The sequence below is a fragment of the Cydia pomonella genome, chromosome 3, assembly GCF_033807575.1.
Source record: "Cydia pomonella isolate Wapato2018A chromosome 3, ilCydPomo1, whole genome shotgun sequence".
Taxonomy (NCBI): Eukaryota; Metazoa; Arthropoda; class Insecta; order Lepidoptera; family Tortricidae; genus Cydia; species Cydia pomonella.
The window spans coordinates 16,084,842-16,099,416 of record NC_084705.1 but is presented as its reverse complement, the minus strand read 5'-3'; the positions used below and the strand labels follow the sequence as shown (position 1 = coordinate 16,099,416).

The 14,575-nt window shown below is 37.6% G+C and overlaps 2 protein-coding genes across 2 annotated transcripts in view; both read right to left on the bottom strand.

The window, feature by feature from the left end:
• The window catches only part of LOC133516160 (angiotensin-converting enzyme-like protein Ace3), a 218,025-nt gene that overhangs the window by 31,339 nt on the left and 172,111 nt on the right, over window positions 1-14,575 (bottom strand). The gene's annotated exons all lie outside the window — the stretch shown is intronic.
• LOC133516159 (uncharacterized protein K02A2.6-like) lies at window positions 8,165-12,688 on the bottom strand. The gene has a single exon (XM_061848938.1). It carries the CDS (start codon window positions 12,509-12,511, stop codon window positions 8,315-8,317), a length of 4,197 nt encoding a protein of 1,398 aa, XP_061704922.1. The 5' UTR covers window positions 12,512-12,688; the 3' UTR covers window positions 8,165-8,314.

Below are 14,575 nucleotides of genomic sequence, written 5' to 3'. Positions count from 1 at the left end.
TCACTTTTATCGAACTAAATTTGAACATTATCATAGTGACATTGAGTCGAATGTCAACTATCTTGAAATTGTAACATAGAACCCTGTAATATTGGGCCAACGAAGTGTTAGTTCAACAAGCCCCGTCCGATACATAAATTTGTATAGAAAATGACTTTTTTCCTGCCTATTGTATGTTTTTCGAATCAAGCTCTTTTGATCCTAATAAATAGGAATAAACATATTTCTAACTTGATAACAACTGTTTTGTTACCTTTTATTTTGAAATAACTTTAAAATATAGAAATCATCATCTCTTAGGATAAATAATGCATGTGATTTTGATTAATATCCAATATAATGTTTTTCTATTTGATAAATGCTAATTTAAAAACCTCACCCCAACAAAAACAAATTCGTAGAACTAGAGAGAGATACAAAAAGAGCGCCACTAGTATAAAAGAAGTTTTGGTAACAACAACTTTTTGTATGGAGTTAAATTTCTTCTTCTAGTGAATATTGTATTCTTTGATCTCAATAGACAAAAACCGGCCAAGAGCATGTCGGGCCACGCTCAGTGTAGGGTTCCGTAGTTACTCTTCCGTCACAATAAGCTAAACTGGAGCTTAAAGTATAGTAAATTGTTAACCAAGGGATGAAACGGTACCTTTCACGCGAGTTAAACAAATAGGCAAATTTGCATAATCAGTACCTAATTAGGTAAAGTAAGTCTTTTTACTATGAAGGGGGAACTTTTTGCGATAACTCAAAAACAGCTACTTAAACTGATCATGTCCGCTATAGTTTTCATTTAATGTCTTTCTTAAGCTCTACTTCCACGATTTTTTTCATAATTTTTATGGTTCAAAAGTTAGAGGGGGGGGGCACAATTTTTTTTTCTTTCGGAGCGATTATCTCCGAATATATTCACTTTATCAAAAAATGTTTGTTGAAGACCCCTATTAGTTTTGAAAGACCTTTCCATCGATACCCCATACTGTAGGGAGGAAGCAAAAAAAAAATTCACCCCCACTTTACGTGTAGGGGAGGTACCCTCAAAAAAATTATTTTTTTAGATTTTATTGTACGACTTTGTCGGCTTTATTGATTTATATATCCACGCCGAATTTCAACTTTCTAGCACTAACGACCATGGAGCAAAGCCTCGGACAGACAGACATACAGACAGTTCCTAGTTGACTACGGAACCCTAAAAATGAAGTAAAAAGGAATTAACGATATTACATGAATATGCTCATGAAATTGTTGCATTTTTCATTTGCGTGAGTGACGGCGCGTGATTGATCAAATTTGCGTCATGGATGCTTCATTTAAAATTATATTAAAAGCAATTCAGTTAACACATTCTGTGGTTATTAGGTAAGTCTAGTAAATGGTGCAGTATATGTAAGAATTTAATTCATTCTCGGAATAAATGTACTACATAATATTTATATATTTTTGGTTCCACCCACAAAAAGTTTATCTTATCTTAGTTTTTTATTAGGCTCGTGTGCTCATGTGGCCTAATATTGCCATAGACCGAGACGCGTGGAAGAAAGAGAGGGAGGCCTATGCCCAGCAGTGGGACACAATAGGCTAGCAAATAAAAAATAGTTTTTTTAGAAAACATCGGTTGACATCCATAATTAGACCACATGAGCAAATATAGAACACAAGGAAGAATCCAGAAGGCCAATCACGTCCGTAGTTCAATTACTTCTTTACGAACAACTAAGCACGGCTCAGAAACTTGGAGCGAACCAACCGCCAATAACACAAACATAATTAGAGTTGGTAACATTAATTGTAACTATATCCTTTATAATATTTTGTAACGACTTCACACACAATTTAAAACTAATAATTTTCTTACAAGTCCAAATTATTATTGGTCGAGAGCAGTTATTTTATACACTTAGACTAATTATCACTGAGAATTTTTAGACGCTTTATCCAAGAATAAAGAACATTTTTCGATTAATTTTAAAATTATGTGATGTTGCACACTGTTCAACCTTAGGTAAGTTCATAACGAGTTATATGAAGTTTTTATAAGGTAGAATCATTTTATTATTTTTTACTGACAAGTAACTGTGATTTACCTAAGAAAAAAAAGTGGCTGTGACATAATCGGACAGACAGACGGACATGACGAATCTATAAGGGTTCCGTTTTTTGCCATTTGGCTACGGAACCCTAAAAACTAAATCAATGACATAAAAACTGTCACAAATGAAAGTTGTAAACTAAACTGCAGAATAAAATCAACTTCGTGATTAATTAAAGCCCCCGTTTAACTACAACTTCCAGCAGCCAAAGTGGAATCGTGAAATTTCCTAATTTCAGTATACCACATTAGTGTTAAATTTGCAGCTTGTTAACAAGGCTTGTGAGAATACGCCCGTTAGGTACCGCGTAAATATTGTGCACGCGGTGAAGCTATTGTTATGGTCGTAGGCATGTGGTTGACGGCGCAGTAAATGGTCCATCAAGCAGAAAGGCTTGAGTCGATTATTGTAAGTTTTGTTGGTGTCGTACAAGTGTATTCTACCAAGAGTTCTTTCTAGGTACTAACCTATGAATACTATGGTGTCTATTGTTAAGTTACAAAAAACGATTGTTGACATAATACTCGTAATTTTGTTAATCAAAGCTTGTTATTACTTCGTTTCCTTGCAGTCGTAATTGCTTTATTTTTGTCTTTTAGCTAGTGCTTTTTAGGGTTCTATACCTCAAAAGGAAAAAACGGAGCCCTTGTAGGATTACTTTGTTGTCCGTCCGTCCATCTACCAAGACCCTTTGTCTAGGGAACGCGTGGAGGTATCGAGTTGAAATAAAAACCGAGGTTGTATCTGACCAGTGATTAAAGTAATAAAAGCGAACTAAAAAGTCAAAAATATTTTTTAGGTATCCGGAGGCACGGCAGGCCTTGGCGGGGGCCACGACGAGGAAAGAGAAGCGCAACCTACCTCTTCTTGATGCGCTTCGTCGTTTTTTTGGACCCTCGTAACTTATGTTTGGATTATACCAGATAAAAAAAAATCATAAACTTGTCATTTTTTTCCCTTAAGGGGATGAAAAAGGGGTGGAATTTTGTATGGGGAATCAATTACCGCTGATCCAATTTGGCTGATATTTGGTGTGTAGATAGTTTTTGTTATGGGGAAGGATATAGAATAGTGTTCAATTCAAAAATCGCCCCATAATGGTGAAAAGGGGGAGGAAAAGGACGTTAGGCGGAAAAGGGGTTGAAGTTTGTATGGGGAATCAGTAAAAAAAGCAGATTGTGCATTGCAAAAAGCATATTATTCTATTCAATAATATTTGTTATTATGGGATTAGCTATTCTTAACAAATAAAAAAAATATTGTTTCAAAATAAGACTTAAACCAAACTTAAATGTCTGGATCGCCCAGCATTAAAATTTAAATCATCTAATAGATTCTTCAACAAAAGGCTAATGCCAATACCCTTAGGTAGTTCAACAGCTAAATCAAATTACCTTTTCGTTTTCTATCTTCAAAGTACAATGACCTATCCCGCCCCTACGTAACATTCATACCTTGTTTTACTTAATTCGCTGGCTTAAGAATAGTTTGTTCTACGTCTGAAATTGCAGCCATAAACGCTTAGAGGCACTATTACTGTCTGCCGAGTTCATTTAACTCTAAGAACACTACCTAAAGTCTGGGCTAGAGAATAATGCTTTATTTTAGATAGATATGACGTGTGGGAGGCGGATAAATACAAATATCAAAAATATTTTATTTAATAATGTTGAATAAGGGCTAAAAATCTATTCAATCCGTAAGAATAATTGTATGTAATACTAACTGTATCAAGATATGGCGCATAAGGTAGGTTCACTTAGGAATAAGTTTTTGGAAAAAATTTCATTTTTGGTACAAGCTTTTATCGCTGACTGTACTTTTCTTTCCACAAGTAACTAATACTCATCGAGACAATTCTCAAAACCCCAAACACAATTAGTTTACGTTGTTTTATCACAGAGTTCCTATGGCCACCTCCTGTCTCCATCATCAGATCATCTCGATGGATGGACTTACATTTGTATGCAAATTTTCCGCTTCATCGGAACCCGGGAAGTGGGTCAAATTTAACTTGCAAGATTTGATTACAAACAGACAACAGTCAGGTGAAAGTAAATAAAAGCTTGTAAAAAAGAGACTCACGGCACAAACCAATGAAAGAGGGATGAAGCTATGGTCCTTACGCTAGTGCAAAGCGGGTTGGTTGCACATACACGATAAAAAAAAATCGTGGATTGAAACGAGATTCTTCACTATTATTTGGTGAAGGGATTAACCTAATAGCTAATGGCAAATTGCGGGTACGAAAATTTGAATTGAGTTGTTTATTTCATGTTACTTATACTATACCTTTATTTATGGTAAACCTCTTTAATGTATAATTAAATTGGTATTATCAATATGAACCTAAATTACATACATTATAACATCCTAATTTAATTATATAATTTAAAACAGCAGGTAAATTTAATATAATATTCATAATTATAATACAAAAAGTTGTTAAGGTTGACATTAATTCATTATTGACTGATGTTTTAAATTTTAGTCTTTTGTCAATTGAAAATAACATTTTTTTCTAAGTGAATCTACAACTTTTATATTCTTTAATATTAAATGCGATTTAAAGTGTTACTGCAGATAATTTAATTCAGTATAGTATTTATATCAGAAATACTTGTATTATTTTATTTAAACTTAGTGTTAAGTATGTTCGTCATGTTTATTTTATGTTTCTTTCCTTTTTTCTGTTACCTTCCGTGATTATTCCTCCTCCCTTCCTCATCTTTTCGTTCCCAGCTTGGCTGGCTCCCCATTCGTCAACGACGCAATGTTCGCATGTTTTGTACTCGTTTTTCTGTGTTAAATGATCCTTATTCTCCTAAATACCTGAAGTCTCTATTTCAATACTACGGCGTTACCCGGGACCGTCAACTTCGCTCTTCCGGCAATATGTCTCTATCTATCCCTCTTCACCGCACTGGGTTCATGTCGAATTCGTTTTCCGTGCAGGCGGCTCGTCTTTGGAACAGACTTCCCTACGGCATCAAAAATGCTCAAAATAAGTTGGCATTTAAAAAATCTTTACGTGCTTTCTTTGCTAGCAGAATGAAAAAATAATAATGTATGGGTAAGCTCTATATGTTTTGTCGTTATTTATGTATATATTATAAGAAATATAAGTATGTATATTTATGTATGTATGTATGTATGGTATGCTATTGTATTATATTTGGTTGTTGTTGTTAAAGTAGCACCGCCCACAATCTCTCTGCTTTGCCTAAAGGTTGACTGGTAGATAATGCCTCATGGCATTAAGTCCGCCTTATGTACTATAAGGTTTTCTTTTGTGCAATAAAGATTAAATAAATAAATAAATAAATTATTTCGCACTCGATGGTCTCATCGGAAGATCAGCGCTGGAAGTCGCCAGCAACATGCTGAGATCAGGCCATTTCGTGACACTCTCACTATGTTCTCTTTTATGTCTTTTGTGTGTTTATGAATAAAACAAATTCTATTCTATAATATAGTTGGGGTTTTATAAAATAATTTTAATATATTGGCAAGTACTTAATAATCACAAAGTACACATTTTTTTATTGTTTATTGGGCGTTGTAATGTTTCTTGGATATTGAACAAGCAAACGCTACGTTCATTATTTTATTTGGCAGCGAGTTATGCATTAACGACAAAAGAATCTCGTAAAGGATCAAGTAAATTGGAATGTACTTAATTCAAAGAAATATAGCGACGAGTTCCGATAAAGGAGTTTTTTATTCTCTCATTAAGAAAAGCCTTCGCTCGTTCGTTCATCCAAGCTTTGTTTCCGTGTCGAAACCCCGCAAATTGACCGCAGACATCTTGACTAAAATAATCCAACGTTTGACAGAAATTTAAGTTTAATTTTAAATTTAAAGGTTAAAATTGCAAAGTCAAGAAACGCTGACGAGTAAGATTCTACTCAAACGCTGTGAAATAATATTATGTAGTAAAACTTGTTTACACAAATTCTAATATGCAATATTATCGAGGTAAAATGCTTTTAACACTGAATAAAATGCGGTAATTGATTTTTTTAATGATCTAAAGTAGATAAATTATCTCACTTGTCTATGCTATCATAGTTTCCCATACATCTGTCCTGTTATGGTAAAACAGCGTTTAGATAAGTTAGGCTGTTTTGCCGTAACGGGACAAATATGTTCACTTCAACATTCTAATATTATGAATCTATCGAGATACAGTATAGTCAAAACTACTATATAAAATTTACAGTCCATTATCGAAAAATTCCTTCAGACTGTAGTAGCACTTGTCAACAATAAAAGTTTACAGTTTGTTTTTAAATTTATTGAGTGGTAGTTGTTTAAGCTCATCAGGCAGTCTGTTAAATATTTTTTTCTACTCCTGTACTTTTGTTTGTAATTTAAAGGGTCGTGCACACATCTTTAAAACCCTACCTTATAGTTGTCAAGACAAGTCTTTAGTCTATTCCCCAAAAACGCATTTGTGCATACACGCAGTATCTTTTTGGCAGTTTTCGATACTTCGTGTAATGACCACTTAAAACATATTCTATGAAATACATTATTGCCAACCTTATTTTAAAAATGTCATGTCTGACAAATAAGTGAACCATAGACATGTTTTTTTTTAATTTCATTTATTCATTTTCCCGCCCATTTTCCCTCCATACTTTGCTACTTCTTGAATGTGGTTATTGTGATTGTCGAATAAAAACTTAACTTTCGTGTTAAAAAACAGTGTATTTCAAGTTAAAATGTATGAAGACGAAATGTTTATGTTTTTATCCTCCAGCAGAAGTATCTCAGATTATACTATTTAAATTAACTATTTAGATGACATGAAATATACTTGTTAACTTTATAATTTTATTTCAAAGTAAGTGCTTGGTCGTAGAAAAAGTATTGTATGCAACGTTGTTTAACTGAGTCAAAAAATACTCGTGGCGTCTTTATTAACAATTTTCGGCTTCGCCTCAAATTGTTACTCACGCTACTTGCCTTTTTTGACCTCTCTTAAACAACGGTTGCATAAAATACTATAACGCACATTGCGTAACAACTTTTGTTGTTCATGACTGTATGTATTTTAGGGAGTACTAGCCTGTTAGGATATCTAGTATTAAAATTGGTTATATCTCTTTTTATGACGAACATATCGGGGTGTAATCTAACAAATATACAGACTTCGTATATATAAATCGAGCGAACCCTTAACAATTTCAGTTTAATAAAAGAACTTACACAAGATGTTCTCCTAGGCATGTTGCATATAGCTCTAATGCATTGTTTTTGTGCTATAAGGGCATGATTTACATATGATGAATTTCCCCAAATTAATATACCGTACCTTAAATTGGATACAACAAAAGCATGATACGCTATAGTGACAAGTGATAAAAATGCGACCGTGCTACAGCCGTAGGTCTATACCTTATAAACCTCATCTTACGACACAGGACGAAATTTCGAGTAGTCATGAAAATTTGGTATGTAGGTATGTATGTAAATTAAGATGTCCAATTTTTACGTCTGGAAACCTCGAGAAATCGCCGCCTTCTTGGAAAAAGTGTTTCACGCCGGACATCTGGAGTTATCATATTAGTAAGTGTAGTAGAAGATTCCTTATTTTGAGAAATACACAGTCAATCATAACATTATCAATTAACTTCCAGGTAATCGTGGATACGTAGTCCTAGTAGCGCCATTTATCATGGCGTGTACCGCGGTATGGACACCAGATATGCCAACATAAATCTTGAAATGGGCGCTGGTGGCCGCCGTTTAATACTCGTAAATTCTAGACGTTTGCTATCCCATCGCACTGTGTTTACCAACGTAGAGGAACAATTATTTTTTTTGGTAAAAAAAATATTGTATCTGGTAGGGCTTATCACAAGCAAACATTTCAAGCATTGGCATTCTTTCTATCTTCAATTAACCTTTGAATGCTCAGAAGTCAATTTAAACTGAATTAAAAGGAAGCGTATAATTATTTAAAACAAGGAATAAAACGTTTTATTTTTTTTATTTTTAAACCATTTGGAAACTTTAATAGCATAACCTCTGATAGATACGTGGGGTGAGACAAGTGAAACTACTGCTTGCTGTTAGCGTACTGACGTGTATTCGTAAGTTAGCGCGGTGGGTGTGTGCGTGAGCACACATACATATGCAACATTCCTCCCCTTAGCTTACATACACGTCTAAATTATACTTAACTAAGAATAACAAAGGATTACAACAACCTATTGCTAAAAGAATGGCTTGTAGTTAATCTTGGGTCGATTGCGCTTTGACCGAGAAGTGGTAGGCACGGGATTGTTATCAGCGGGGACGTCAGAATCTCGAGTCTCGGGTTCAGTGACCGGGCCAGGCAGGGCCTCCAAGAATTCGTCATCTTCTTCGGACTGGCCTCCGGGTATGGACCGCGGCGGCGTTGCAATAGGCTCGGCTGATGACGCAGGCTGTGGATCTGGAACCAATTTCCACTCTCTTTCCTCCCCCGTGCTATTAGGCTGCCGTTCCTCGCTCGGCGCTGGCGAGAGCGGGCGGGCCGATGATGTGTCATCGTCCTGGATTTCTATGTCTTCATCAGAGTAACTAGAGTAAGCGCAACCGTGCCCTTTATCTAACACAATTTGGTTTTTGTGTTTTTTAAATGTTTTGAAAGTAATATTGTCTTTTACTATATAAACAACTTTGCCAACTTTTTTTACAATTGTGCCTCGGCACCACTTAAATTTACCATTTGCCTCGAAGGCCTTAAATAATACTAAATCTCCTCGAGAGAAACATTGCGCCTTACGGCACATTGACGATTTATTCTGTAAACACTGATTTTTTCGTACAGTATTAGCGAGCGCCGGAGATGAGGGTGACGATATTTTAGGGTTAATTAAATCTAACCGAGTCTTTAATTTACGTCCATATACCAACTGAGCAGGCGAAACCCCCGTTGTAGTGTGTACAGAATTTCTGTAGTCAAATAAGTATTTCAACAGTCTTTTCCACGAATTCTGTACCCCATTGCCACTCAGTATACTGGTTTTAATGCCCTTTTTAATTATTTTGACGTAGGACTCCGCCTGCCCGTTGCTAGCCGCGTTATATGCCGGTGATGTAACATGTGAAATCCCGTTTAACATACAAAAAGCCTCAAACTCGCGCGACGTGAACGACGTACCATTGTCGGTTACCAATGTATGTGGAATTCCAAATCGTGACATGAATTCACAAATTTTTTCTATAGTCGCTAAAGATGTCATAGTGGTTTTCATATTATAGACTTCTACCCATTTTGTATATGCATCTACTATTACTAAATATGAGCTTCCGTTGATCGGTCCCAAGAAATCACAGTGTATCCTGTGGAACGCGCACGGCGGGTACTCCCATTGCGCGAGCGGCGCACGCGCGGGGGAGGGGCGTTGTTGTATACATATGGTGCAAGCACTTATCAACCTTTCTAAAGCCGCGTCTACTCCCGGAAACCAGAACCTAGACCGAACTTCAGCTTTTGTTTTTACAATGCCTAAATGGGATTGGTGTACTTCGGCTAAAATTACGCTTTGTAATTTTGCTGGAATAACCACTTTGTGACCTCTCATGACACAGCCGTTTTCATAAGACAGCTGTAACCGACATAAATAATAAGGTTTTAGGGCCTCCTCTGATACCTTTTTAGGCCAACCGTTTAAAATAAAATGGATCACTTTTTGCAAAATAATATCTCTTTCCGTGTGCTGTCGCAGCTCGGTTAATGTCACCGGTAAATTACCATCCACAACGAAATTAATGTATGAGGCTCGATCAGGAATATCAGTTGTGGCGGTTGCGCAGCGCGCGGCCTCCCCCCGCGCCCCCGCTGGCCCGGGAAGACAGGTTCGAGATAAGAAATCTGCATTGTTATCCGCGCTCCGAACATACTCGATTTTATAATTGTAACCGCTTAAAAACATAGCATAACGTTGAAGCCTGTTTGCTGACACTTCTGGTATGCCGCGGTACGGTCCAAAAATCGACAATAGGGGCTTGTGATCCGTACGAAGGGTGAATGGTACCGCCCTGCCGTATAAATACTGGTGGTACCTTCGTATCCCGAATATAATGCTAGTTGCCTCTTTTTGAAGCTGTGAGTAACGCTTCTCCGCAGCATTCAGGGTGCGCGATGCGAATGAAATAGGCCGCTCGGTACCATCAGCTTCAATTTGAGACAAAATCGCACCTAAGCCACACGGTCCAGCATCAACGGTAAGAACTATATCCGCAGCAGGGTTAAAATGTGCTAACACTTGCTCAGAAGCCAAACATTGTTTAATAGCCGCGAATGCCCTATCATGTTCTTCTGTCCAGCACCATTTAACCCCTTTTTTTAACAAGTCATATAGCGGACTCAGGATGGCCGACGCATTCGGCACGAAACTCCTATAATAATTTACTAATCCTAAAAAGGATTGTAACTGTTTTTCATTTTGCGGTATTGGAGCGTCTAACATGGCTTTGACTTTAAGCGGTGATTTATGTAAGCCATGCTTATCTATCACGTATCCTAAGTAATTTACCTCATCTTTAAAAAATTCGCACTTCTCTTTTTGTAACGTGAGGCCGGCTTCTTGTAACCTTCTAAGTACCTCGTTCAGCCTAGTTAGGTGCTGCTCGGTGTTTTCGCCCGTGACGAGCACGTCATCGAGTAGACACAGCGTGCCCGGAACCCCCGCAAGCACCCCCTCCATGGCGCGCTGGAACACGGCGGGCGCCGAAGAGAGACCGAAAACCATGCGAGTATATGTAAACAACCCACGGTGAGTATTTACACAAGTTAATTCTTGCGACTTTTCGTCTAACTCAAACTGGTTATAAGCATTAGATAGGTCTAATTTCGTAAATTGTTTCCCGCCGTACAGCTTTGCAAAAAGTTCGGTTACAGTAGGTAAGGGGTACTGGTCAACCACCAGCTGTTTGTTTACGCCCGTCGAATAATCAGCACAAATCCTTATCGCCCCGTTACGTTTTAATACCGGCACAATAGGTGACGCATACTGCGAGTGGTCGACCGGTTTTAAAACTCCTAATGATAATAATCGATCTATTTCCTTATCGACTTTGTCCCGTAGGGCGAATGCGATCGGCCTCGCGCGGATAAAAACTGGTTTAGCGTTTTCTTTTAACTGCAAACTGACTTTATATTTATTAAATTGTCCTAATTTATCGGAAAATACTGAGGTGTAACGTTTTTCCAATTCTCTTATTGTATTGCTAGTTTCCTGGTTTTGACCACAATAACGGACAGGCGAAATTATCGCAAGCTCTAAATTGAAACGCGAAATAAAATCGCGACCTAGGACATCGGCGCCTGCTTTACGCACTACGTAAACTTTAAGCGTATGAGTTTGGTTTGCGTAAGTGACGGGTAGGCGGACTGCCCCCAAACATGGAATGTTATCATCCGTAAACGTAATTAACCGATTCTTTGTAGCTGACAATGGTACATCGCTAAAATGCTTTTTGTACGTATTTACATGCAACGCAGTTACGGCTGCTCCTGTATCTATTTCCAAATTAATTGGACGGTTAAACATTAAAACTGTTTCAATCATCGGTTCCCCTTTGTTTGAACGGATATTAAATATCTTATAACACTCACCGTCATCGTCATCGCCCTCATCCACGGCGTTCACTGCCATGAAATTCACACTTTTACACATCCTTTTTAGATGCCCTGTAGCTTTACACTTTTTACACCTGGATTTCGCGAAACGACACTGCAATGTTTTGTGATTATAGTAACCGCACACTTGACACTGCTCTTTTTTACCGTCAGCGCCGCCGGTATTCGCGGACGTACTGTCTCGCTGTAGCGTTTTTTCAACCTTGAACAGCTGATCCTGGGATATTTGCACCGGTTGTGATGCCGCTGCCCCCGCGCGAGCACAATGTACACTTTCAGCCAGCTCGACGGCCTTGGCTAGAGTAAGCACAGTAAGATCCCGCGCAAAGAGCTTCTCCTTCTCCGGACCGGATGACATTCCCATGACGAATTTGTCGCGAAGAGCTTCTTTCACATTGCTAAAACCACAATATGCAGACAACCCGCGCAACCGTGCCGCCCATTGTGGAAATGTCTCCCCTGACTGCTGTGTAGCCGCGTAAAATTTGTACCGCTCGCCGAATCCACAGCGCTTCGGAGTGAAGTGGTCGTCCAGCAGCTTGACGATATCTTCGTATGGCACGCTCTGCAGCTCCTTCGGTAACGCCAGGTCCGCTGCAAGCTTGTATGTGCCGTCGCTGAGTGCGCTAAGGAGGATCGCTCGTCTCTTTTGGCCCCCCGCATCTTTGGTGTCGTCAATATCATTCGCGATGAACCACTGCGCAATACGTCCTTTGTATGTCTCCCAAGACTGCGTAGTGTGGTCAAACGAAGACAATAAGCCGAAAGTAGCACCAGACATTTTTCGTTATTTTATCTTTTTTGCTATGTGGGTAGTCGCCGCCAGTGATAGATACGTGGGGTGAGACAAGTGAAACTACTGCTTGCTGTTAGCGTACTGACGTGTATTCGTAAGTTAGCGCGGTGGGTGTGTGCGTGAGCACACATACATATGCAACAACCTCTAATACGAGTATATGAACAGTTATAGAACGATCACTGATGGGAGTGATGGGGCTGAGGTTTGCAACCAACCATGGCTATTTAATTGCTCATTTTTATCAAATGATTGAGAGTTTCAGGGATAAAGTAACCTTATTTCCTTAGATGCAATTGGTACAACTCGCCTACCGTACATACAACTTCGGTATCGGTGTTGATTTTCAGAAAGTGAAAGTCTTAACTTGATTTAGTCTCAATGTTGTTCTTTTCTAAGTTTACTAACTACATTGTTCAAAAATATAGATAGGTAGGAATATTTATATATAATATACGTCTTTTAGAACGATGCTAAACAAATTGATTAAGGGGGTCCCCAACGCCAATGACCTTCGATCTGAATCCCTTAGTTTTCTAATGTTTTTTGTAGCTTATCATATTAACAGCAACGGCTGTAAGCAGTATAGTGTCACATATGTATTTTAAAGTTTACTGTCTTCGAGAGATTAAGCATCAAAATTGAACAATTTTAGGCCAAAAAACTGGTTTACTGGCCATAACTTTCGTGTTATTTAGTTTAAAATTAAAATCTCGGACCAGTTTTTAGAGACGTCGAAGACGAACTCAAATGTGTAGCTTTCAAAAATCCTTAACAGCAATCGAGTAACGAAAAAAGTGTTTTTTTAGACAATGATTAAAAATAATATAAATAAATAAGTGTTAATTTCTTTCAAAATTCGGCAGACCAGAATAGAGAGAAAACATTAAAGAACCGATAGCCGTTTGTCTTATAATTCTACCTATAGTGCAAATGTAGGAGTAGCGACTCAAAACTAGTCAAAAATCGATTGTAAACCGCGGGGGGTAAATTATTTTCGTAAGTTATATTGTTTCAACTATTTCTTCAATACTATATTAAGTGAGAGTAAAACAAAATAGTGACAGGAGCATGCATACTACCCTCGTATCGTATCCTCGTTCGGGGTTTGTATGTCGAATATAAAGCTTCACTGAAGTTTAAGGAACGATGTTGAACGAAATTTACAGTTCGAGGCTTCCCAAGTTATATCAGATGCACCAATCGTGAATGGAAATAGGTGCACCGCTCGGGTAGTGTCATGCATATTTCATAGTAGCACAAACTGCCCCTGATATACGATTATAGGTACCTATAAACAGGTGAAGGTAGAGTATTTTTTTAGCTTTTGTGAATATGGGAAATAGAGAATCGTTAACTTTAAATTCAGACGTTGTCTCTACATTTTATGTCTTTTTTTTACTTTTACATTAACTAATACGAATATACGAGTAGTACATAAATCAGTTACATGTAACAAAGCTTTTACTACATCGTGGCTAAAGAAAAAAGGCCATCAAGCTTAGCAAATAGATGTTACCAGAACAACGCAAATAAAATTATTCGTCAACCCATTTTACGTGTATTCGTGATCAGATTACAAGAGCACGGCTCAGCCTAAGCCTTTTCTTACATAATTAAACGGAGCCATTTTCCAAGAGTAATCTGATTCCCGGCTTTTAGAAAACAAAGCCATAATAATTATTGCGGATAACATAAGCTAATATATAAAAAATAGTTGACATTTGACTTTGAACCTTAACAGGTGCTATAACTAGCAACATTATTTGCTGTTATTGTTTCAAATGAATTTATATATGTTGTAATACACATACTACATAGGATATTATTTAATACAGATTTACGTTTCGTTATTTAATAGCTATAAGCAAAAATATCTGGAAGACCGAGCATTGCTCGGAAAACATATAAAAACTCAAAAATGCGCGTTTCCCCAGAGATAAGACCTAGCTAGATCGATTTTTCGCCCCCGAAAACCTCCCATATAGCAAATTTCATCGAAATCGTTAGAGCCGTTTCCGAGATCACCAATATATATATATAAAGCCC